The sequence below is a fragment of the Cricetulus griseus genome (genome assembly GCF_003668045.3).
Source record: "Cricetulus griseus strain 17A/GY chromosome 1 unlocalized genomic scaffold, alternate assembly CriGri-PICRH-1.0 chr1_0, whole genome shotgun sequence".
NCBI classification, from domain to species: domain Eukaryota; kingdom Metazoa; phylum Chordata; class Mammalia; order Rodentia; family Cricetidae; genus Cricetulus; species Cricetulus griseus.
In genome coordinates, this window is record NW_023276806.1 from 66382436 (window position 1) to 66404530 (window position 22095).

General features: G+C 47.8%; 2 protein-coding genes across 5 annotated transcripts in view; one reads left to right on the top strand and one right to left on the bottom strand.

Annotated features, from left to right (window-relative positions):
• Positions 1 to 11171, bottom strand: part of Iqgap3 (IQ motif containing GTPase activating protein 3) — a 38730-nt gene extending 27559 nt beyond the window's left edge. For all 4 annotated transcript variants that reach the window (XR_003480656.2, XM_027393087.2, XM_027393086.2 and 1 more), the window contains exons 1-11: positions 11066 to 11171; positions 9360 to 9447; positions 5756 to 5912; positions 5086 to 5163; positions 4443 to 4519; positions 3426 to 3493; positions 3224 to 3337; positions 2844 to 3022; positions 2370 to 2448; positions 1617 to 1780; positions 476 to 563 (exon numbers count right to left, since the gene is read on the bottom strand). Coding sequence is in view for 3 of the 4 variants with exons in the window: in XM_027393087.2 (XP_027248888.1) it covers positions 476 to 563; positions 1617 to 1780; positions 2370 to 2448; positions 2844 to 3022; positions 3224 to 3337; positions 3426 to 3493; positions 4443 to 4519; positions 5086 to 5163; positions 5756 to 5912; positions 9360 to 9447; positions 11066 to 11102 (1129 nt within the window). In the remaining variant the exon portion in view is untranslated. The remainder of the gene's footprint in view (positions 1 to 475; positions 564 to 1616; positions 1781 to 2369; positions 2449 to 2843; positions 3023 to 3223; positions 3338 to 3425; positions 3494 to 4442; positions 4520 to 5085; positions 5164 to 5755; positions 5913 to 9359; positions 9448 to 11065) is intronic.
• Positions 11172 to 17202: 6031 nt separating this feature from the next.
• On the top strand, positions 17203 to 22095 carry Ttc24 (tetratricopeptide repeat domain 24). Its single transcript, XM_035451331.1, has 6 exons — positions 17203 to 17222; positions 18724 to 19439; positions 19585 to 19788; positions 21231 to 21359; positions 21472 to 21584; positions 21988 to 22095. The coding sequence occupies exons 1-6, from the start codon at positions 17203 to 17205 to the stop codon at positions 22093 to 22095; spliced, it is 1290 nt and encodes a 429-aa protein (XP_035307222.1).

A 22095-nucleotide genomic window follows, 5' to 3' on the forward strand; every position in this document is an offset into this window, starting at 1 on the left:
CTGCCTGCATGCCAGCAGAGGGCAACAGACCTTATTTAAGGTGGTTGTGAGCTACCATGTGGGTGCTGGGAATTGAACTCAGGACCTCTGGAAGAGCAGTCAGTGCTCTTAACTGCTGAGCCATCTCTCCAGCCCTACAATGTCTTTTTAAAGGACAATGAATTAGAATGTGTTTTTTCCTCACCTGAGAAGTCACATTTCAGAAGTCAAAGAAATATAAACGGGCAGAAACAAAATTATAGGCAAACTCCCCAGAAGGCGCCTAGTCCTGGATAGCAGCAAGATGTCATTATCTTTTATTTGATGTGTCCCTCCAGGGGGTGCAGAGGGCAGAGGATATGAAGGGTAAGGTTCGTTGCTAGGCTTGGAACTAGACAGCAGTTTGCCTTGTCCAATACATATGCCAGTAAAGGGGCAAGATACACTACCAAGAGCCAGCAGAGCTCCAACCCCCACCTGGAGGGAGATGACTTACTGGCTTGCTCTTGGTCGCTCTTCTCATTGGCTGCAGCCACCCCGGCCTGGATCTCCTCCTTTTCTAGAAGCTTCATGAAGCCTAGCTCCTGTAAGAGGGCAGGGTTACAATAGAAGAGAGTTCCTGGGCTATGAATGTGCATTAGGAGCTGCTAGGACTCGGTCCTGTCTCTCCCTCCAGGCAGAAGAACTTGGCCTACCCATCTTTTTTTTTTTTTTTTTTTTCTATAATCCAGCACACATCTAAATTAACAACAGACTAAATGCAAGTATAAATAACATCAAACACAAACACGGGGCTGGAGAGATGGCTCAGAGGTTAAGAACACTGGCTGTTCTTCCAGAGGTTCTGAGTTCAATTCCCAACAACCACATGATGGCTCATAACCATCTATACTGCGATCTGATGCCCTCTTCTGACCTGCAGGCATACATGCAGGCAGAACACTGTATACATAATAAATCTTTCTAAAAAAATACATTCCCCAACATAAAAAGGAAAAAGTGGTAACTTAAAAAAAACAACATCAAACAGAAAACTAGTGCATTAAGGGCTGGAGAGATGGTTCCCTCGCTAAAGTGCTTCCCATGTAAGCAAGAGGACTGGAGAGTCACTCTCCAGAATCCATATAAGTCTTGCCTGTAATTCCAGCCTTAAATGCAAAGATGGGATTCCCAGATCAAGCTGGCTAGTAAGACTAGCTATACTGGTGAGCTTTGGATTCAATTAAGAGAACCTGCCTCAGTGAATAAGGTGGAGGAGTGGTTTCAGATGATTCTTGACATCAACTTTGGGCCTTCCACACACATGCTCACACATTTGCCTCCCCCATGTGAGCATACATATATACATATATACCCATGCCACAGACACATACACATGAAAAATGTAAGGGAGGGGGTCAAGGCATTGAAAATAAAGTTGATAAATCAAGACCCCCAATTCAGCAATGAGAAGTATATGATTACTTAATGGACTGGTCTGGTCCTTTCCTCTCAGTCTGAAGGACCCTATGCAGACCAGACAGCCTGGTCCACTATGCTTTGGTGGGTGATTCAGATTTAAACATGGAATCAGGGATGATATGTATGTTAGAGCATTCTCCACCCTACAGGCAGACAGGTGCTAGCCAGAGCCTGACCTGTGACTTCTGCTCTCTGTCTGAACTCAGCTGTTCCAGGTACCAGCCAGCCACGTCTCTTCTCACCCCTTGCAGGGCCAGGACAGGGTCTTGAAGGGCCTCAAGCAAGGCCCCGGGGCTCTGTCTCTCCAGAGCATCATCAACAACTTCTAGAGCCCCCTGGACTGAAAAACAGCAAAACTCCAAGTGTGTGAAAGCCTACTCTTCCCATCCCCTGAGAACCTGCCTTTTTCTGCCTCCCACAGACACAGGGAGCTCATGTGGTCCAGCCTACATCTTCCTCTTGGTCCTGCCTTCTCACTGCCCCAGACCTTGAGAATACCCTGGTCCTAGCAGGCAAACACCATCTTCCCTGCTCCATCTCCCCTCATACGTCCTTTTTTCTTCCTGTTTCCTTCCGCAATGTGACCCTGTGAGTCCTTGAACTCTTAATCTTCCTTCCTTAGCCTCCTGACTGCTGGGATCACAGGTGTGTGGTATTACTCCTTAGCTATCCTTCCCTCTTGAAGGACCCTAATCCAAGCATCCACCCCCAGCCCTGGGAGTTGAAAGGCCCATCCATTTGCCTCTGTCTTAATTTTCCATTCCCACAGGAGCTGCCTGGTATGAACCTCTTTGTTGTGGCTGGAGAGCAGGGCATATAATCCCTGGCCTATGATCTTTCCCTAGGGCAGGGTCTGGTTCACATAAGGCCATGGGGCTTATTTAAGCCCCCATCTCCAAGTTTCCCAGGCTTTCCCGGTCATCTCTTACCGTTGGCAAGGTTGATGTGGCCCTGGATCTCTGCCTGGGTGAGGCAGGACTCATAGATGTCCTGTTCTTGACCATCATCCTGCAAAGGTGAGATGCAGAAAGAGACTTGGGGACACAGTGCAACCTTCCTCCCTATCCTTGTCACACTCACTTCTGCAGACCAACAGCCAGGCCCAAAGACCGGTCTGCTTAGGACCCTGAGGAGAAAATGGGGTCTAATCACTGGCACCGAGAGTTAAGCCAATCAGCCCATGGATCCCCAGTCTCGTCTCATCTCATGCTTCATTCCAGAGCCACTTCAGCCCCCCAGACCCTTCTCCAGCCTTCTTGCTCAACAGACATTACTCAGGCTCCTCTCCACTTCTCTAGAGTCACAGGTCTATCTTTGAAAGCAGGACAAACTGCAGTCCTAGTTCCTTGAGACTCCCCAGCCTCTCAACTTATTGGCTTGTGTATTCCAAGGCTTCTCCTTACGTGGTTCCTGGCATTGGCAGCCTTCTCCATCTTGGCTAAGGCCAGCAGCTCTTGGTAGACAGCTGCCAAAGGTTCCCGAAGATTCCCCAGAAGAGCATTAGGATTCTGCAAGGCAGCCAGAGTGTCCTCCACCACCCCTCGCTCCACCGCATCGTTGATGGCAAGAACGGCTGCATGGACTTACAGGGGCGGGAGAACAAGGTCAGGAAGCCAGAAAGGACCCAGACCAGAACACAGCTAGCTGACCCATCTGCCTGTGGATATGAGAGATGCCAGAGCCCATCCAAGGGCCATAAGGCTTGTTGTCACCCCATCTCATGCCCCCCCCTGCCCACACCCTGCCCCATGCTCCCAAGTCCTACTCTAGGGCAGAGCCCTACCTGCCGCCTCATCAGCTGAAAACTCATTGGCCAAGATGCCTCCGATCTTGCTGAAGGCTGGTAACTGGAGGCCATATTTGGCCAGTTCAGAGGCAATGTTGCTGAGTTCCTCGGCTGCAATGGTATCAGAAGTGTTCTTCATTAGGCTCAGAACCCCCACACCCCTGCTTAGTCTATGGACAAGAGGAAGGAGCTGGCTTACCTGTGAACTTCACTTTCCCATACAGGTCACGGATCTGAGGGGCCAATCCCAGCCGGAAGAGGAAGAGACTGGGAAGAATGGAAGGTATCAGGTCACGCTGGGATCTGATTTTCACACCTTGTCCACAACGTGTAAAATTACAATGGAGACCCAGAGGTGAAGAGCACTTAGCACTTGTCCTCAAGTCACTCTAGCACACAGGGATTACCAGGCAAGGAGAGAGCTACTGAATGGGAATAAGATGCCATAGGGAGTCTCTGTAACTGTAATGGCTCCACAGAGGACGCACTGTGGAGCGTGCGTCACCTCACAAGGTAGAGACGGTCAAGAAGATTACAGCAAACAAAGCTGCTGAAGTCAGGAATGGAGACAAAGAAGGGCATGGGAAGGGAAAGCATGGAGAGATGGTGTAGTGGACACAGGAACTGGCCAGTCCCATTCTACGATTCAGCCAACTGGTATACCTGCCTGTGAATAGAGCCAAGTAGCCTTCCCTGATTGTAATAAGTGGTTTGCACATGATGCTCTTGATGGATCCTGGTTCTGATTCATTCATGTCTCATCACAAGCTAAGGACTTTATCCCGTTGTTCCTTCATTTACAAGGCTCACACATAAATGTGCCCACAAATAGACACACGAATGTAAACATCCATACAGATCTAAAATCTCACCCTCTCCAAAACTGCTCATTTGGCTACCCTCACTCCTTTCTATTATATTTATTACTACTGATTGATCCATCTATGGATTGATCTACCTAGAGCAGTGGTTCTCAATCAGTGAGCTGCATGCAACCCCTTTAAGGATCAAATGACCCTCTCATGGGGTCACCTAAGATGAACAGAAAATAGAGATATTTGCATTACAATTCATAACGGTAGCAAAAATTACGGTTATAAACTAGCAATGAAACAATTTTACAATTGGGGAATGATATTAAAGGGCCATAGCATTAGGAAGCCTGGGAACCACTGACCTAGAGGAACCTGGTTAACTAAAGTCAAGGATGTCTCACCTGAGAGCATGAATGCAATAGATCACCCGAGGCATATTCTTTTTGTCATAGATGTCCGTGGTTTCTGGGAGGAAAATCTAGAGGAGAAACCAGACCTTTGCTGCACATTGAGAAGGACAGCAGAGAGGAGGGTAGTGCAGTAAGTACACCACCCAGCTGGTGTGAGACAGGAGGCCTGGACTGAGCAATGCACCTCTCTCTTCAAGCCGAGCTGTGAGCACCCACAGCCCAGGCTTCTAAGTCAGTTTCTATAACCATCCCCATCCAGCACCATGTAAAAGAGGCTTACTAAGCCAACACAGCCAGGCACATAGTCACAGAGTATCCAGAGTTAGTTGACCACCAGATGAGACCTCAGAGGCTACAGGATGCAGGCTATAACCTCCAGGAAAAACAGGCCCCAGGCACTCAGCCTCCATAAGCCTGGTCCTTGACCTGAGATTTCCACCACATACGTGATGTGCTGGGGAGCTGACATATTCCCAGGGAGGACCCAGTGAGGCCGAGGCCCATAGAGACCTCTGATCTGTAGAAGCAACTTTAGCAACTTAAGAACTGAAACCTGCCGGGCGTTGGTGGCACAGAGCCCCAAGGAACTGTTCTCTTAGAGCAGACAGATAATCATTTTAGCATCCCGTTTTACCGAAGGCAGACCGATGTGGGCTACTGCAGAAAGCCAAAAGTTGATGTTGTCTGTGTGACGGAAATGCAAGCCAGTTGCCTGAAAGGGAGAAAAGAGAGACTGTTTTTATAGTTCTCAGGGCTCCCTATGGGTGGAACCCAGATATCAGCTTAAAGATTCATGGAGGAAGTGTAGGCGGAGCCAAAGGACCCCACCCTGTGGATCCCCTGCCTATGGAACAGAAAAACAGCTGAAACCCCACCAGGAATGGTTGAGCCAGCTAGACAATGGGATGGCTGGCACAGGGGAGGGTGGTGCAGAAGGCTTCCAAGCAGGCATAGGACAGGGGGTTTGGGCTGGCTAGAGTACAGAAAAGGGACACAGGCCCAGAAAGGCCCTTTAGGGTCGCAAAGCCCACAAGTGTGTGCACTGAGACTAGAAAACTCTCCAGGCCATTTGTACCTCAGGGCATCTTAAGACCCATGCAGCAGTGCTCAGCTGTTAGCAGAGCACCCACCTGGCGAGACACTGGTGAATGTCTTCTTCCCCAGTACAATTATTGTTCTGCTTTTCAGCCTCAAAAGTGATCATGTGTGGACTCCTAAGTCACATGGTCACCATACCCTTATAGCTTTGAGAAGAGCTTCATGGGAGGGAGAGATGGCAGGGGGATTAATTACACTGTGCCCACCTGGTACTGCAGCTGTCCCATGTCATAGATCTTCTTCAGGGGGACCACAGAGGGTGCAAAACAGTGGCCCAGCTTGGCCAGTAGCACTCCATTCCGGAGGCTCTCCTCCAGCTCTACTGGGGAAGGAAGCTCCTCCTTCAAGCACACCTCCATCCAGCTGTGAGCAGGAGAGCAGTTCTTACACACTGGCAGGCCACACAGGTATTTGTAGGACCCGCCCATCCCTCAAGTGACCTGACATACCATTCCTTCCCTACCCAAAATTCCCTTCTCTTCCTATTGTCTCACCATTTCCCACTTTCCCCAACCTGCTATAAATGCCTAAACATAAACATGCCAGCCCTTTGCCTTCATCCTGGGAAATCTCCCTGAGTGGCTTCCATACCTGCCTGTCTTCAAGGAGGTGTAGCCAGACTCTTACCCTGTTCTGTAAGGTAACCCCTTACTCTAGTCTAGCTACATATCTGACTCAAACCAAATAGAATCTGCCACTTCTGTCATTCGGCATGGTTCTGAAAACTTAGGTACAGAAAGCTCATGTCTGTTGGAATGATCTCCACAGTTCACACAATTCTGTTCTGAGGATGAGGGTATTAGAGGCCCTGTGAGTTGATGGAAGAGGAACAGCACAGGGACAGGAAGGCCAGACCTCTTAGAATCTTTCCATGCCATCTCCCTCACTTGGCCTCTTAAGCTCAACTGCACTCTGCAAAATGAGGCCAGCTTCACTGGTACTGCTGGCTTCAGTGGGCAGCTGCCAGAATCAGTGATCTGGTGATTCCGAGCACACTTTGAATATGAATATAAATGCATTTTACTGCTGGTGGCTATAGCATAATGAATGACTCCTGGGGTAAACTCTCCAGATATTGAGGTCTATAGATGTTTCCAAAGACAGCCAAGCACACTTTGATTCACACTGTTCCTGCTGGACACCTGGGTGATTGACTGACTGACTGATTGATTGATTGGTTGATCTGTGGGTTTTGCAAGACTCGGTTTCTCTGTGTAGCCCCAGCTGTCCTGGAAGTCACTCTATAGACCAGACTGGCCTTGAACTCACAGAGATCCGCCTGCTTCTATCCCAAGAATGCCTGGATCTTAGGTGTGCACCACCACACCCAACTGACACCTGTTTTCTTATCTGTTCTAGTCTACCTTTTGGGGGGGAAACATTAAAATAGACTATTGGCTAAAAAGAAAAGAGGGATAGCTCAGTGGTTAAGAGTACTGGCTGTTCTTCCAGAGGACATGGGTCCGGAGCCATATGGTGGCTCACAAACCATCTGTAACTCTAGTTCCAGGGTATCTGATACCCACTTGGTACACAGACATCAGGCAAGCAAAACACCATACACATTCATTTAAGTTAAATTTTAAAAACCTTTTTAATGGGTGGTGGTGGCACATGCCTTTAATCCCTCCCAGCACAGGGGCAGGAGGATCTCTGAGTTCGAGGCCAGCCTGATCTACAAAGCAAGTTCCAAGACAGCCAGGACTCTTACACAGAGAAACCCTGTCCCAAAAAAGCAAAACAAAAGTAATAATAATAATAAATAAATAAATAAAAATAAGTTTAAAAAAATTTTAAAGGAAAATGACTCAGCAGATCAGAGTGCTTACCAAACAGGCATGGAGGGAGGGAGGGGGAGGGGAGGGCCTGAGCTCAAATCCCCTGCACCCACATGAAACCCCAGGCATGGCCACAAGCACTTGTAACCCTAACACTATATGGGGAAGCAGGATGATGGCTGGGAATGCTGGCCACTAGTCTAACTCCAGGTTTAATGAGAGACCTTTTCTCAAGGAAATAGAGAGTGACACACCAGGACATTTGACATCCTCGTCTGATATCTACACAAACAGAAACATACACCAAACACACACACACACACACACACACACACACACACACACACACACAATGTATTTGTCATGCCCCTCTTAGATAAACTGAATCATAAAGTAACCAAATAGCCCTCAGATGATGAAGGAAGTCCTTTTTGTTCTTTGTGTGGTATATAAGTGTGTACAGGGATGTATAATAACGCACATCTCACACATACGCAGGGACCACGAGTACACTGGGTGTCATCCTTTATTGTTCTCTGCTCAACTGCCTGGAGACTGGTCTCACTGACCCTGGAGACAGGGTCTCTCACTGAATCCAAAGCTGACTGTTTTGACTAAGCTGCCAGTCCAGGGAGCTCCTATTCCTCATTTCTAAAGCTACGGCATGCAAACTATGCCTGACTTCTTACATGAGTGCTGGATCCTCAAGCTTGCACAGCAAGTACTCTTACCCATGGAGCCATCTCCCCATCCTGGAAGTCCTTTCTTAAGAAAGAATTTCAGCTAATTAATGAAGACATGATAGCACTGGAAAATAGTCATTTTGTTTCGCATATAGCCCTGGGTTCTATCTCTAGCACTGGGGGAAACAAAACAAACAAAACACCAGTCATCTTGTAACCCCAATAAGGTTCCAATGAGGGCGGACAACAAGTCAGGTGGTGAAAGCTAACGGGGAAACTCATTAGCTATCATGAGATAGAGAACAGCACCGCAGGAACAGGTACTTAGTATTGTCAGAGGCAGCACAAGACGATGCTGTGTTCCTCCTGTGAGGTGTATGTAAACCACATGCTGCCACCACTTTCCATTAAACCTAATCAAGCCTTTAAGAGCCAATATCCGTTTATAGGGACTAAGGAGGGACAAGATGAATGACACGGGAAGCGAATGACGCCAGAATGTCAGGAAAAGTGATCCAGTTTCTTAAAAAGCCAGGGACATTAAAAAATGAAAAAGGGAGCAGTGTGCCTGGCTAGAGAAGGCCTAAGAGGTAAGCATCATGTTCAAACTTTTAGATTCTTCTCGTGTGCAAACTTTTAGATTCTTCCTTTTTTTTTTGGGGGGGGGGGGGATTAGGTTTTGAGACCGGGTTTCTCTGTGTAGCCGTGGTTATCATGGAACTGACTATGCCTCGAACTCAAAGATCCACCTGCATCTGCTTCCCGTGTGCTGGAATTAAAGGTGCACACCACCTCTGCCTGGCTAGATTCTTCTTTTTAATTAAACAGATTTACTTCTTTTTAATTTAAAATTTTCACTGTACATTTCACTGTACATGGTACTCTGTTATATAAAGACAATTTTTTTCTTTTTAGACAATGAGTGAAACTGGAAAATGGCCATCCTATTTTCTGAGGCAGGGTCTCTCATATCATTGAACCTAGAGCTCACTAATTGACTAGGCTGGTCAGCCAATGAACTCTATGGATCTGCCTACCTCTGCCTCCCAAGCACCGGGATTACAGGTGCATGCTGCCATAGCTGACTGTGTGCTGTGGATCTGAAGTCAGGACTTCTTGCTCGAACTAACTGAGCCATCTCCCTTGCCACTGGCCTTGAACTTTTTATTCTCTTTCTTCCTGAGCACTGAGATTATAGGTAGGCACCATTGTGCCTGCCATGACAAAATTATTTTAACTTGCCCTTCCCCACAGCACAGCCCCTTGTCTGTTTGCATTTGATTTGGTGACAGGTGCCTGGAACAGGAAAGGTGGACCAAAAGGAACCCATCTTCCTGGGCCCTGCTTACCGCTTGGCTTCCTCCAGCCGGCACAGGTACTGATAGGCAACATTTTGTCGCCTCTGCTCATCCATCTCCTCAGCTGTGAGGCGTTCATCTGAAGTGTGAGGGGACACAGTCAAGCAATGCAGCCTTAGAGAGGGATTCCCTCACCCACACTGGGCAGCTCACAATGACCTGTAACAAACCCTCCTCTGCCTTTGTGGGCACCCCCACACACAAGGCAGATATACACACCGACACATGCCCACAAATAAAAATAAAATAAAGCTTAAAAAACAACAACAACAAAAAGACAGGAACCTCAGCTCTGATGCTGCTTCTGGACATATTTCCTAGGCAGCCCCTTCCGAGCACAGACGCACTCTCCAGGTCCTAGTTCTTCTCCCCAGTGAATCCATTAACAGGGAGCACCCTTCTCTTCCAGAGACATTTCCTTCTTTCCTCTGCAGCCATCTCCTGTCTTTCTCCTCTTTCCCAAGTCTGCCTCAATGTCACTAGCAGGGCTATCCAGAGCCGTCCTCAACTGGGAGCTTAGCTTTGAATGTTACCCTTCATTACATGCTAACTTCTCAAATATATGCTGCCACAGGTCTCCCTTGGAATCGCGGCTGACAGTCAAGGATTAAGCCCAGTCATTCATTCACTCTGTACCTTTCTGCCCCGCCCTGGGCTAAAAAAATACAAGCCCATCGAACATGCAAGAAACGACAGCTTTGGTGGATTTGTCTTTGACTGGGCACCAGTCATTCTTACTCTTTATCCTATTTCCTCATCTTGGATATCCTGCTGTACGGTTTCAGGAAGGGCTGGGCTTATTTGAATTGGCAGTTATAAAAGTTCAAACCCACAGACGCACACTTCCAAATACAGATTTGAAAGCACTGGCCAACGGCAGAAAACGCAGGAGTTCCTCTGAGAGAGTTTACAAGGAACAAGAGTTGGCTGTTCAAGAATGGAAAATAAACCCGTAAGAGAGTGACATCACCTCAGAGCTATGAATTGGGGACTCAGCGAGATGAAATGGGCGGGGCCTTGAGCGTGAGCACCAGAGCGCGCGCGCGCACAAAGTGTCTCAAAAAAGCCACACGAACCAAAAACAACCACCACAAAAATGTTTTTTTCTGGCACGAGCATTCCCTCACGTGGTGGGTGGACACCGATTCTGCTATTTGTGTCCAAGTGGTGAAGGACTGTAAAGAAAGCAGGTTTTGTTTTTCGTTCCGCCGATCCTTCCAGCCCTTCCCAGAAACCTGGGTCTCTCTCTAAGCAAACAGTGTTTCCGGTGGCCCAGGGCATCCTCTATGCACTGTGTAGCTAAAATTGATCGTGAACTCTTGACCCCCTGCCTCCACTTTCCAACTGCTGGACTTCCCGGAGTGCGCCGCCAAGCCCGCCCTCCGGGTGCTGCGTTTTAAACAAGCCGCCAGGTGACCAGGTACCAAGTCCTTTGAGACGCATTGCGGAATCCCATCCCGTGGCGCCCTTTGGCAAGTACGGGAACGGCAGGATTTAAGAGGCCACCTAGACTGTCTACACTCCCCGCCCCTGCGGCCCCAGAGCCTGGGGATGAGGGACAGCGCCCTTTGAAGGTTGTGCAGCGCGGTCACCCTGCGCACGCCCACTCCCCACCGTGCTCCAGGCAGCCCTCCCGCGAAGGCCAAGCCCCACCAGCAGCACCCACTCCACCCTGCTCAGGGCCCTCCCGCACTCACAGGCTGTCCGAGCCCGGCTTGCCGAACACGGCTCCATGTTCCCTCTCCTGCCAGTTTTGAATCTCCCGCCGCCGGGACACCACCCCTCACCGCGGTCACACCGGGATTGGGACACTTCCGGTCGTGCGCAGGGAATCTTGGGTTTCGTAGTTTCTCCCAGGTGGGGAGGCGAGGGATAGCTTTGGGGCAGTTCCTTGATTTATTTGCTCTTTCTGCAAGACCCGTTCTCTGCTCAGCTGGCTTTTTCAAATAGTCCCTGCCGCTGCCCTTCCTTTCATTAACCTGTCCCACTTCCTATAGAATTCCCGGGACTCCCTGTATGCTACTTGGTGTTATACACTGAACTAGGTGACAAATACAGGGGTAAGCATGCTCTCTAGAGAGTGGGGTTATAACAAGTGGTAGAGACAATGTCAAAAAGCTTGGAGGTCAGTGCCACACTGAGAATCACTGCGTGGACGGCAGAGACCTTCCTAGTGGAGGCTTCGGCTGATCATGAGGCAAGATTAAAAAAAAACAAACAAACAAAACAAAACAAAAAAAACGTTCTAATTTTTAAAAGGCATGGGTAGGGAATGGTGTTGTGGAATATGAATTGAAGATGTGTGGCATTTGTTTATGCTGTGAAACATTTGTTTAATGGTGCAAAGATGTGTTGCGTTCTTTCATGTTGCATTTGTTTAACTCTGTGAAAGCTATGTTACTTTGCTTGTCTAAACACCTGATTGGTGTAATAAAGGCTGAACAGCCAGTAGCTAGGCAGGAAAAAAGATAGGCGGGGCTGGCAGGCAGAGAGACTAAATCTGAGGAGAAAGAAATCTGGGTAAAGAACATCTGGGAGCAAGAGGAGGGAGGAGGACATTGGGGCAGCCACCCAGCTACACAGCAAGCCACAGTGTAAGAAGTAAAGGTAAGTATATAGAATAGAGAAAGGGGAAAGCCCACAGGCAAAAGGCAGATGGGATAATTTAAGAAAAGCTGACTAGAAACAAGCCAAATTAAGGCCAGCCATTCATAAGTAAGAATAAGACTCCATGTATTAATTTGGAAGCTGAGTGGCAGCCCCCCCCCACCCCCGAAAAAGTCAAAAGAGTAAAACAAAAACATAAAACAAAACAACAACAATAACAAAAACGCTACAAATGGGACCCCTCACCATGGGGGTGAAATCTCTACCAGCTAAGAGTTAAAACTTCCTACTTAGAGCTGTGTCTGCTCTTCCAGAGGATCTGGGTTCAGTTCCAGCATCTGCATGGTGGCTCACAGCTGCCTGTAACTCCAGCTCCAGGGGATCTGGCACCCTCACACAGACATTCATGCAGGCAAAACACCAATGCACATAAAATGAAAATAAATAAACCAGATGGAAAAAAAACTTTCTATACAACTAACAATTGATGTAAGGACTACCTACAGAGATAATATTTTTTTAGATTTTATATATTTATTATGTATACAATATTCTGCTTCCATGTATATCTGCGCAACAGAAGAGGGCACCAGATCTTATAACTGATGGTTGTGAGCTACCATGTGGTTGCTGGGAATTGAACTCAGGACCTCTGGAAGAGCAGTCAATACTCTTAACCTCTGAGCCATCTCTCCAGCCTGAGATAATATTATTTTTATACAGAAATATTTCAAGTAAGAATGGTACAATATGAGGAGTGAACATGATCATAGCACATTGTAAACATATATGAAATTTCCAAAAGGAAAAAAGGAAAGAAAAACATGTTAAAATTACAGTGGGTCTTCCAGTCTGGCCTTACCCCTCTTTTTCCAGATATGAACCTGCAATGTGGAATGAAAGCCTAAGGGTTCCCCAAGTCCCTTAGGGACCCCAGCCTACAGTGCCTTTGGTAACTGCTGAATTTTAAGGGGCTTTCTAAATCATCCACATTCTCCTAACCCCGGAGCCCCAGAACCTGGGAATAAAGGAGAAGGTTCTGCAGCTAGAGAGCAGGCACGTTTACCTGCTTGTAGGCATACTTCTGCAGGCTCCCACAGAGCAGTGCTTTGGGCAATGCCTCCTACAAAGGCCAAGCCCCTTTCTTGGGAATCTCACATATAAGAATATAAACACTGTTTACAGTGAAAAACAGTTCAACTGTCTTGTGCAATCTTCATGTCTGCCTAAGGCTTTTCCTTCTCTGTGTGACCTGGTCCTGTGCACCTAGTCAACCAACCTATGATCCCATTTAAGTTCCTTGGCAACCTTCTCAGATGTAACTGCAGAAGCCATCGAAATCTGATGCTTGGTTATTACAAAGGCATAAAAAAGCATGACTCACGCAGAAGCCCACACCCATGATTGGTGTGTACTCTCTTTTTTCCCACTATTAACAGATGTGCCTAAAAATCCGTTCAAAACTCTTAAGAAAAAAACTCCAAGCCGGGCGTTGGTGGCGCACACCTTTAATCCCAGCACTCGGGAGGCAGAGGCAGGCAGATCTCTGTGAGTTCCAGGTCTGGTCTCCAGAGCGAGTGCCAGGATAGGCTCCAAAGCTACACAGAGAAACCCTGTCTCGAAAAACAAACAAACAAAAAACCTCCAATTCTGTTTCATTCTGACTTGTCCTGCAATTCTTTTCTGCTGCAAAATTTGAAACCTGGTTTTGCCTGGTAGATGTGTCTGCATGGAGCTGTGCCTCTGGTCCCTGATAATCCAAGTTGAAAAGGGAAGAATTTACCAGGTTAAAGGTGAGAGGCATTCTACACAGTGGAAACAGCATGTGTAAGAATATTAGGGACATTAAACTTGTGTTAGTGATGTGGAAAAGGTCAGCTAGGGAGAAGGATGTGTCTTACACATCTTAGGCAACTTGCCAAGGTACTGAGACAAGGGCTGGTGAGCAACTGCTAACCCTTCAGACGCAGGTCAGAGCAGCTTGGTGCTTTAGAAAAGATGACAGCAAGGGCTTGGAGAGAGTGAGACTGGGTACAGACTAATTGGGAAGCTACTTTGGTGGCACGGAGGACAGATAATACGGCTTCACTAATAAAGACAATTATAACAGCTCTGGTGAGAAAAGGACCAGGCTTAGTGTGTGATAGGCTTCTAGGACCTGTATTTATCCCTTCGTCCTTCTCCACACATCATGCAAGCAGCAGCGGCCAAGGCTCAAAGCTTCATGGCAGACATTTGAAAAGGCTCCATGTCCGTTATTGCAAATTGTCAACTTGGCAGAATCACCTGGAAGATAGGCCTCTGGGCATGCATGCCTCTGGGGGATTATCTTGATTATGTTAACTGATGTGGGAAGACATTTAAAAATTGTGGGTGGGACCACTACCTGGACAGGGGATCCTGGACTATATAATGTGGAGCTGAGCAAAAGGCACTGCATTCGCCACTCACTGTTTCCTGATTGTAGATGCAGCTACTTCAAGCTCCTGCTGCTTGGACTTCGTACCATGATGAACTGTGAGCTAACATAAATCCTTTCTCACTTCAGTTACTTTCTTTAAAATATATATATATATATATATATATATATATATATATATATGTATATATATATATATATGAATGCTTTTTGGAGATTATAATATAATCACAATATTTATCCCTCTCATTTCCTCCCTTCAAACTCTTCCATATACCCCCACTTCTCTCTTTCAAATTCACAGCCTCTAGCCATTTATTTGTGCTCTTTCTGATTCTTTAATGCTGGCACTTACAGCTACAACCCCCTCCCCCAGTAAGGCTGCTTTCAATGTGTCCCAGGGGTTTTGTTGGTTGTGTTTTTGTTTTCATTTAGTTCTGGAAAGTTTTTTTATTTGTTTCTTGTTGTTTTCTTTGACCCACTGATCATTCAGTAATGAGCTGTTTAGTCTCTATGAGTTTGCATACTGACTAGAGTTTTTTTTTGCTGTCAATTTCAAGTTTTATTGCATTGTGCTCAGATAGGATACAAGGAGTTATTTCAATCTTCTTGAATTTGTAAAGATTTCTGTGTTCCAGATGTGGTCTACTTTAGAAAAGCTTCCAGAATGGTCATTCTTTGGTATGTGGGTGAAACATTCTGTAGATACTTGTTAAGTCCATCTGGAGTACGATGTCAATTAGTTGGGATGTTTCTCTGTTTATTATTTTATTTTGTTTTGTTTTGTTTTTCTGAGACAGGGTTTCTCTGTGTAGCCCTGGCTGTCCTGGAACTTGCTGGCTCTGTAGACCAGGCTAGACTCGAACTCAGTGCGATTCACCTGCCTCTGCCTCCTGAGTGCTGGTATTAAAGGCGTGCGCCACCAGTTACTCTGTTTATTTTTTGTCCAGATGACCTCTCTATTGGAGAAAGCGGGGTACTGAAATCACCAACTATTAATGGATTGGAATTAATTTGTGTCTTTAAGCACTGTACTAGATTTTTTTTTTATGAAATCATGCACCCCAGAGTTCGATGCATATATGTTTAGGATAGTAATGTCTTCTTTATTAACCGTTTCTTTGCTTAGAATGAAATGTCCCTCTTTATCTCTTTTGATTTGCTTTAGTGTTTGTCATTTATTAGGATGGTGATACCTGCTTGCTTCTTGGTTCCATTTGATTAGAGCAATTTTGTCTATCTTTTTTACTCTAAGGTGGTACCTATCTTTAAAGCTGTGTTTCTTGGAGGTAACAGATAGATGGATTTTGTTTCTTGATTAATTCAGTCAGTCTGTGTCTTTTGAATGGAGAACTGAGGCCACTGGTATTTAAAGTTATTATTGAAATGAATATGTTGCCGGGCATTGGTGGCACACGCCTTTAATCCCAGCACTGGGGAGGCAGAGGCAGGCGGATCTCTGTGAGTTCGAGGCCAGCCTGGTCTCCAGAGTGAGTGCCAGGATAGGCTCCAAAGCTACACAGAGAAACCCTGTCTTGAAAAACAAAACAAAGCAAACAAACAAAAAGAAATGAATATGTTAATTGTGATCATCATGTTTATATTCTCAGTGGTATTCTGTGTTTTAATAATTACAGAGGGAGTGCAAGGATGTGGTGGACAAGACAGAAGGAACTGGACAATGATTTGGAAATTATCTCGGTTGTGGGAGTTCCTTCAGGATCTTGGCTAAAAGCACTTTCAGCCCCTGCCCCTCCCCAGATGATCCTCCTGAAGGCCTGCTGGATGGCCACTTGGTGGCCTAATAGGCCTGGAAAGGCTTGCTAGCACCGCTGAAAGTCCAGGCTAGACCAGAAGCTTCAGCCTGCCTGGGGCACAAACATGGTGCTTCGTACCAGGCTGGCACCAAAGACTGTGTTGCAACTGTGATCAGCATGTCTACTCCATGACTTTCTTTCTGACAATGGCCTGTCTACTTCAAAAGGGCTTTTCCCTAAGTAAATGAGGACATCTACTTTCAGATGCAAACATCGATGGTGAGTCGGTGAGTTAGTGAGTCCTGGTTATTGTGGGGCCTCCTGTCTTCTCATTAAACAGAACTTGGAGGGACAAGGAGGCTCTTCTACTCTTCAGGGTTCCTATGCCCTTCACCTGCCATCCTGTTACCAGCTGTAAAGATGTCATTCAGTGCACACTTATGTATGCTTGTGAGTGTGCTTGCATGCGTGCTTGTGAGTGTGCATGCATGTGTGCATGTGTGTATGCATGTATGTATTCAAGGTGTGTACACATGAAAAGTCCACTTCTGGGATAGTCTATGCCTCATTAAAGTTTGTAGTCACTCTGTAGCAGGTGGAGCTCCTTGGCTTGTCACCTCCCCTTTGAAAGGGGACTGAGCAGGGCATGGTGACACATATCTGTAATGCCAGCACTCAGGAGGCTGAGGAAAGAGGATCGTAAGAACCTACCCTAAAATTAAAAATAAATACAAATTAAATTAAAAAGAAGAGATGGGAGGGGATAGATAATCTTTGTGGATATAATTAATTAATAGTCCCATGATGTTTTGGTTTATTATTTGAAGGAACTCGAGAGTGTGTCTACAGAGGTAGGGCAGCGAGCAGTTGGTCAGGAAGGGAATAGGGCCTTAGGAAGCTGTGCCTGACCACCTTCAAGATTCTGCACAGCTGTCACTCAAAGCATCACCTGGGAGTAGGGGGTGGTGCCCGGGTATCTGGTAACACAGCTCTGAGCTAAAAGCTAGTAAGAAGTAACCCAAGCCGGAGGAACCATTCCAGAAAGCCAACCATGGAGGAAATAGCACCGAGGTAAGAAATCCTGTGATGGGGTCCCCAGAACTGTATGGAGACATCCAGAATGCTTCAAGGCTGGGGACCCTGCCAAGTCAGGATTTCATGTGTGTTTAGAAACAATACTCCCTCATTTTTCCCTCTCCTCTGCCTCCTCCCTCCCTCCCTCCCTCCCTTTCTCCCTCCTTCCCTCCCTCAGTGCATCCATTCACCCCTTTCTCCACCACTGAGCTAAATCCCCAGCCCCAGAGATAATTTCTTTGAAAAGAGGTGTCCCTTCTGCCTCCTCTCTAAAAAAAGAGAAGAAAAAGAAAGGAGGCTTCTCTGAGTGGGGCAAGGCTGTGCCTTTCCAGGAGAAAGACCCCTACAGGAAACACGCTGATGGAAAGAATGTATCTGGACTTAATGGGGTCTGAGGACCAGAACAGGAGCCAACTAACTGACAAAAGTAGAGGAGATGGTAGGAAGGGCATAGTAAACACAGGCAGACCCATCCTGGACATGGGCTTCTTGCTAATTCAGCATCCTTTTCATCTTTGGTTGCCTGGGGCTAGCACAGCTTCTAGTACACACGGTGGGGGCTAGCACAGTTTCTGGCACACACTGGGGCTGCTTGTGCTGCATTCCATTGTGTTATGATACAGCAGCACATAGAGCCTGAGAAAGCAGCTGTGTGCACAAGTGCAGTGTGAAAGAGGCAGGAGGGAAGCCCTGTGTGTGCTGTTTGGTTTTTGGTTGGTTGGGTTTTGTATTTCGAGAGTGTCTTTATATGTAGCCCTAGCTGTCCTGGAACACTATGCAAACCAGGCTGGCCTCAAACTCACATAGATCTTCCTGTCTTTACCTCCTGAGTACTGGGGTTAAAGATGTGCACTGCCATGACAGCGAGCGTGTGTACATGTATACCAGAAGCTTTGGATTCCCTGGAGCTGGAGTTACAAGCAGTTGTTAGTCATCATGTGGGTCCTGAGAACCAAACCTGAGTCTTCTGCAAGAGCAGCAAGTGCTTTTTAACTGCTGGGCCATTGCTCCAGCCCCAATCCTTTAGTAAACTTCCACTGAAATCTAATTGCCTTCCACTTGTTCCAGGCTAGTGGAAGACAAAGTCAGCCTTGCTAACCACGTGTGATAAATGAGGTCGGTGGTACAGTTCAGCGAGAGTGCTTGTTTTGAATGCTGGGTTTAATCCTAGTACTTTTGGGGGGGGGGAAATCCTATGAAAGTACAGAAGTTCGCAGGGACTTTTGTTTGGTGTTTGGTTTTTGTAGCAAGGGGGATTGATTCATGGAAGGGGGCTTTCAGGAAGCAGCCATTACTTGATCTGAGTGCTGACAAAGAACCCAGGAAGAGTTCTTAAAAAGTGGGAATCAAAATGCTGCCCAGTGGGACACAGGAAGCCATGTAAGAGGTCAGAGGCCAATCCTTGGTCCCCTGAGGTCAGAGGGATCCTACTGGAGCAGTGGATGGGGAGAGCAAAGGCTGACATGCTGGCCCCTGTTTTCCCTGGTGTCATCCCTAGGTCTTCCCCTGTCCCCAGGGGTAGCCACCTGAAACTTGAGCCTGTGCCCAAACCTTCAAATTGCAAGAAGAAAAAGGAGAAAAGGAAGTGGCTGCAGCAAGAAGCTAACATCCAGACCCTCACCAGGGCTGGCCTCAGGGCCCTGCAGGCTGGTCAGGCTCAGGAGGCCTTGGGCAGCTTCCAGAAGGCTTTCCTGTTGGCCTCCAAGGTCCTATCTACCAGAGATAGCCCTGTTCTTCGAGCCTGTGCCTTTAACCTGGGTGCTGCCTATGTGGAGACCGGGGACCCAGCCATAGGACTTGAACTACTTCTGAGAGCCCATCCTGAAGAGAAGTTTGAAGGCTGGTGTCATGGTGACCAGTGTTTCAACGTGGCTTTGGCCTATCATGCCCTTGGTGAACTGACCCAAGCTTTGGACTGGTACCACAGGGCTCTGGGCCATTACCAGTCACAGGGGGACCATGGGGAAGCACAGGCAAAAATGGGAGCCTGCTACGAGGCCCTGGGATGGCCTAAGCAAGCAGCCTGCAGTTTACAGGAAGCAAGCCGGGCCTATGCTCGTGCAGGCCAGCTCTGGGACGCAGCCCTGGCTCAGGTGGCTGCAGTGAGATGTATGCTGAGCAGTGGGCAGCATGGACCGAGTGAGGTACTTCAGGCTCTGGAGGAGAGCCGTGAGCTTGCTGATGCTGACTGCAGCACTGACCGGGCACTGCTGGGTGAGCCTTAGTAAAGAAGGTGCAGAGCCTCAGCCTGGTGGTGCCCTGAGTGCTGGGAGGGAACTGGGAGCTGGAGGATCGGGTGAGGCACTGCACAGCTTTCCTTATAGCTCATTTGACTACTAGTGACTGTCTTACTCTCCAGGGCCACTCTACAATGATCTAGGCATGGGTTACTTCCAGCTTCAGCTGTTCCCTCTGGCAGTAGAGGCCTTCCTACAGGCCCTACCCCTGTGTCGACAGCCAGCAGAGCAGGCAACAGTGCTTCAAAACCTTGGAATGGCCTACAATGTCCTTGGCAGCTATCAAGAAGCCCAAGAGTTTCACCAGAAGGCTGCCAATCTACATGGTAGGTTTCTGGGACTGGGGAATGGGGTCAAGACTGAAGGATTAAGAAGTTCCAGCACTCGGGATATATATATCTATATCCCGAGTGCTTGCCTAGCATACACAAAGCCATGATTCCCAGACAAGGAAAACCAAGTGTGGTGTACATCTGTAATCTCACTACTCAGTAGGTAGAGGCAAGAAAATCAGAATCTTGAAGTCATCCTTGGTTACATATCAAATTCAAAGCCAGCTTGGGTTACATAGTATCCTGTAAAAAAAAGAAAAAGAATAAAAGTTCCAATGGGCCTGGTGGTTCCCTGAGGTCTGGGAGGGGACTGGGGAACCCGGAGGAGCGGGGTCGGGAGCTGTATTTGTATATGTGTACACCCAGCAGTCTTGGTGGATGGATCTTTGGGACCACCTAGGACTGCCTGAAATGGGAGAAGGAATGGAGCAGAAGGTTGTGGACTCAGTGGCCTGGGCCTGGAAGTTGAGAGACCAGAAGTGCTGCCCTGGATCTCCTGGGCTGAGTGTGACCTTCAGCAGAAAATCACTTCCTGTCTCTGCTATGAGGGGCTGGTGAGATGCCTTGGCAGGTGGGGTGCTTGCTGCCAAGCATGCCGGCCTGAGTTCAGTCCCCAGAACCCATGTGGATGAAGGAGAGCACCTATTCCCAGAAGTTGTCCTCAGACATCCCCCAGGCACATTCATATTCCTACAAAAATAAAGGTGGAAAAATTCAGACAGTGGATAGCTGGGGGCGTGGCCCAGTGGCAAAGCACTTGCCTGGCATATACAGGGCCCAGGATTCCTTTCCTAACTTAAACATAGCATCCACATCGCATAAATGTCACTGAAACGGCCGGGCGTTGGTGGCAAAGAAAGACAGACACTGAGCCCAGCGTTGGTGACTAACGCTTTTAATCCCAGCACTCGGGAGGCAGAGGCAGGCGGATCTCAGTGAGTTCGAGACCAGCCTGGTCTACAAGAGCTAGTTCCAGGACAGTCTCCAAAGACACAGAGAAACCCTGTCTCGAAAAACCATAACCTGGGTTCTTAGCCCTTAATTAGTTTTTTGTTTGTTTGTTTTGTTTTTGTTTTTGTTTTTTTTCCTGCTGGGTATGGCAGAAACCCCTGCTTTAATCCTAACACTATAGAGGTAGAGACAGAACTCTGAATTCCACCAGCTAGGTCCTACACAGTTAAAAAAAAAATTGCTTTTTGTCTCAAACTATTAATCTAACCTTGACTGACTGACTCACTGGCTCAAACTGGCCAGGGAGGCATTTGGGGGTAAAACTTGTGGTGAGAGAGGCTAAACCTGGACAGCTTAGGCCTTTGTGTCACCTAGAGGCACTGAATCTGGGCTCTGGGACACCTGGAAACCTCCCTTGTTTGGGGAAGGGTCTCGATGCAACCAGCAACCAAGTCCCTATACAAATGGATGCGTTTTGGTTTCAGGCTCTGTGGGCCAGCGGTTGGAGCAAGGTCGGAGCTTTGGCGGTCTGGCATTTTCACTGAGCCAGATGGGGGACCACAGGGCTGCTTGGGACAGCTATTTGCATGCCCTGCAGGCTGCCCAAGACACTGGTAAGGATGAGCCGGTTATCTTGGAACTTGGGAGGGCAAAGACTGAGGGTGTACAGTGCTGCAAGGGTCTGTTTAACGGGGAACATGAGACCTTTCAAGCTCTCTTCCTTAGGGGACATGAAAGGACAGTGGCAGGCCTGTGAGGGCCTTGGGGCAGCTGCAGCCAGACTGGGGCAACATGAAAAGTCCTTGAAATACTATAAGGAAGCGCTGGCCCAGTGTCAGGTGAGACCCTCCATGATGGCGTCTGACTCTTCCTGCCCTCCCCTCCTCCCTCCGTCAGCCTCCTCTGGCTGACACTGCTGCCTTGTGCCTTGCGCCCACCTCATAGTTACTGACTAGAAACACTAACCACCCCAGGTCCTGGGCTGTTACCTGGAGGCAGAGGCAGTCTGCCCACAGTTCTGGGCTTGGTGGCACAGGAGCGTGTGGGCAGGGCACAAAAAGAGGCAAGCGGAGTTCTTGCCCTTCTTTCCTTCCTTCCTTCCTTCCTTCCTTCCTTCCTTCCTTCCTTCCTTCCTTCCTTCCTTTCTTTCTTTCTTTCTTTCTTTCTTTCTGTCGTTTTCCCTTTTCTGCAGACTGTATAGTCCAGTCTATTCTCATTCACCCATTATCCCCCTCTGCCCAGCACGAACCGGGTTCTGTACGAGAGCGGCTTGTGGCCAAGCTGGCGGATGCCATGCGGACCTTCTTGGCTCAGGAGAGGCTAGCCCGGGCTCCTATCCTGGTAACATGA

What these genes read in the sequence shown, in the direction of transcription:
- Ttc24 (XM_035451331.1), top strand. Translation starts at nt 17,203, where the DNA reads ATGGAGGAAATAGCACCGAG. An exon ending in CACTGACCGGGCACTGCTGG is followed by an intron (nt 19,440 to 19,584) that starts GTGAGCCTTAGT and finishes CTTACTCTCCAG; the next exon opens with GGCCACTCTACAATGATCTA. An exon ending in GCAGGCTGCCCAAGACACTG is followed by an intron (nt 21,360 to 21,471) that starts GTAAGGATGAGC and finishes TCTCTTCCTTAG; the next exon opens with GGGACATGAAAGGACAGTGG.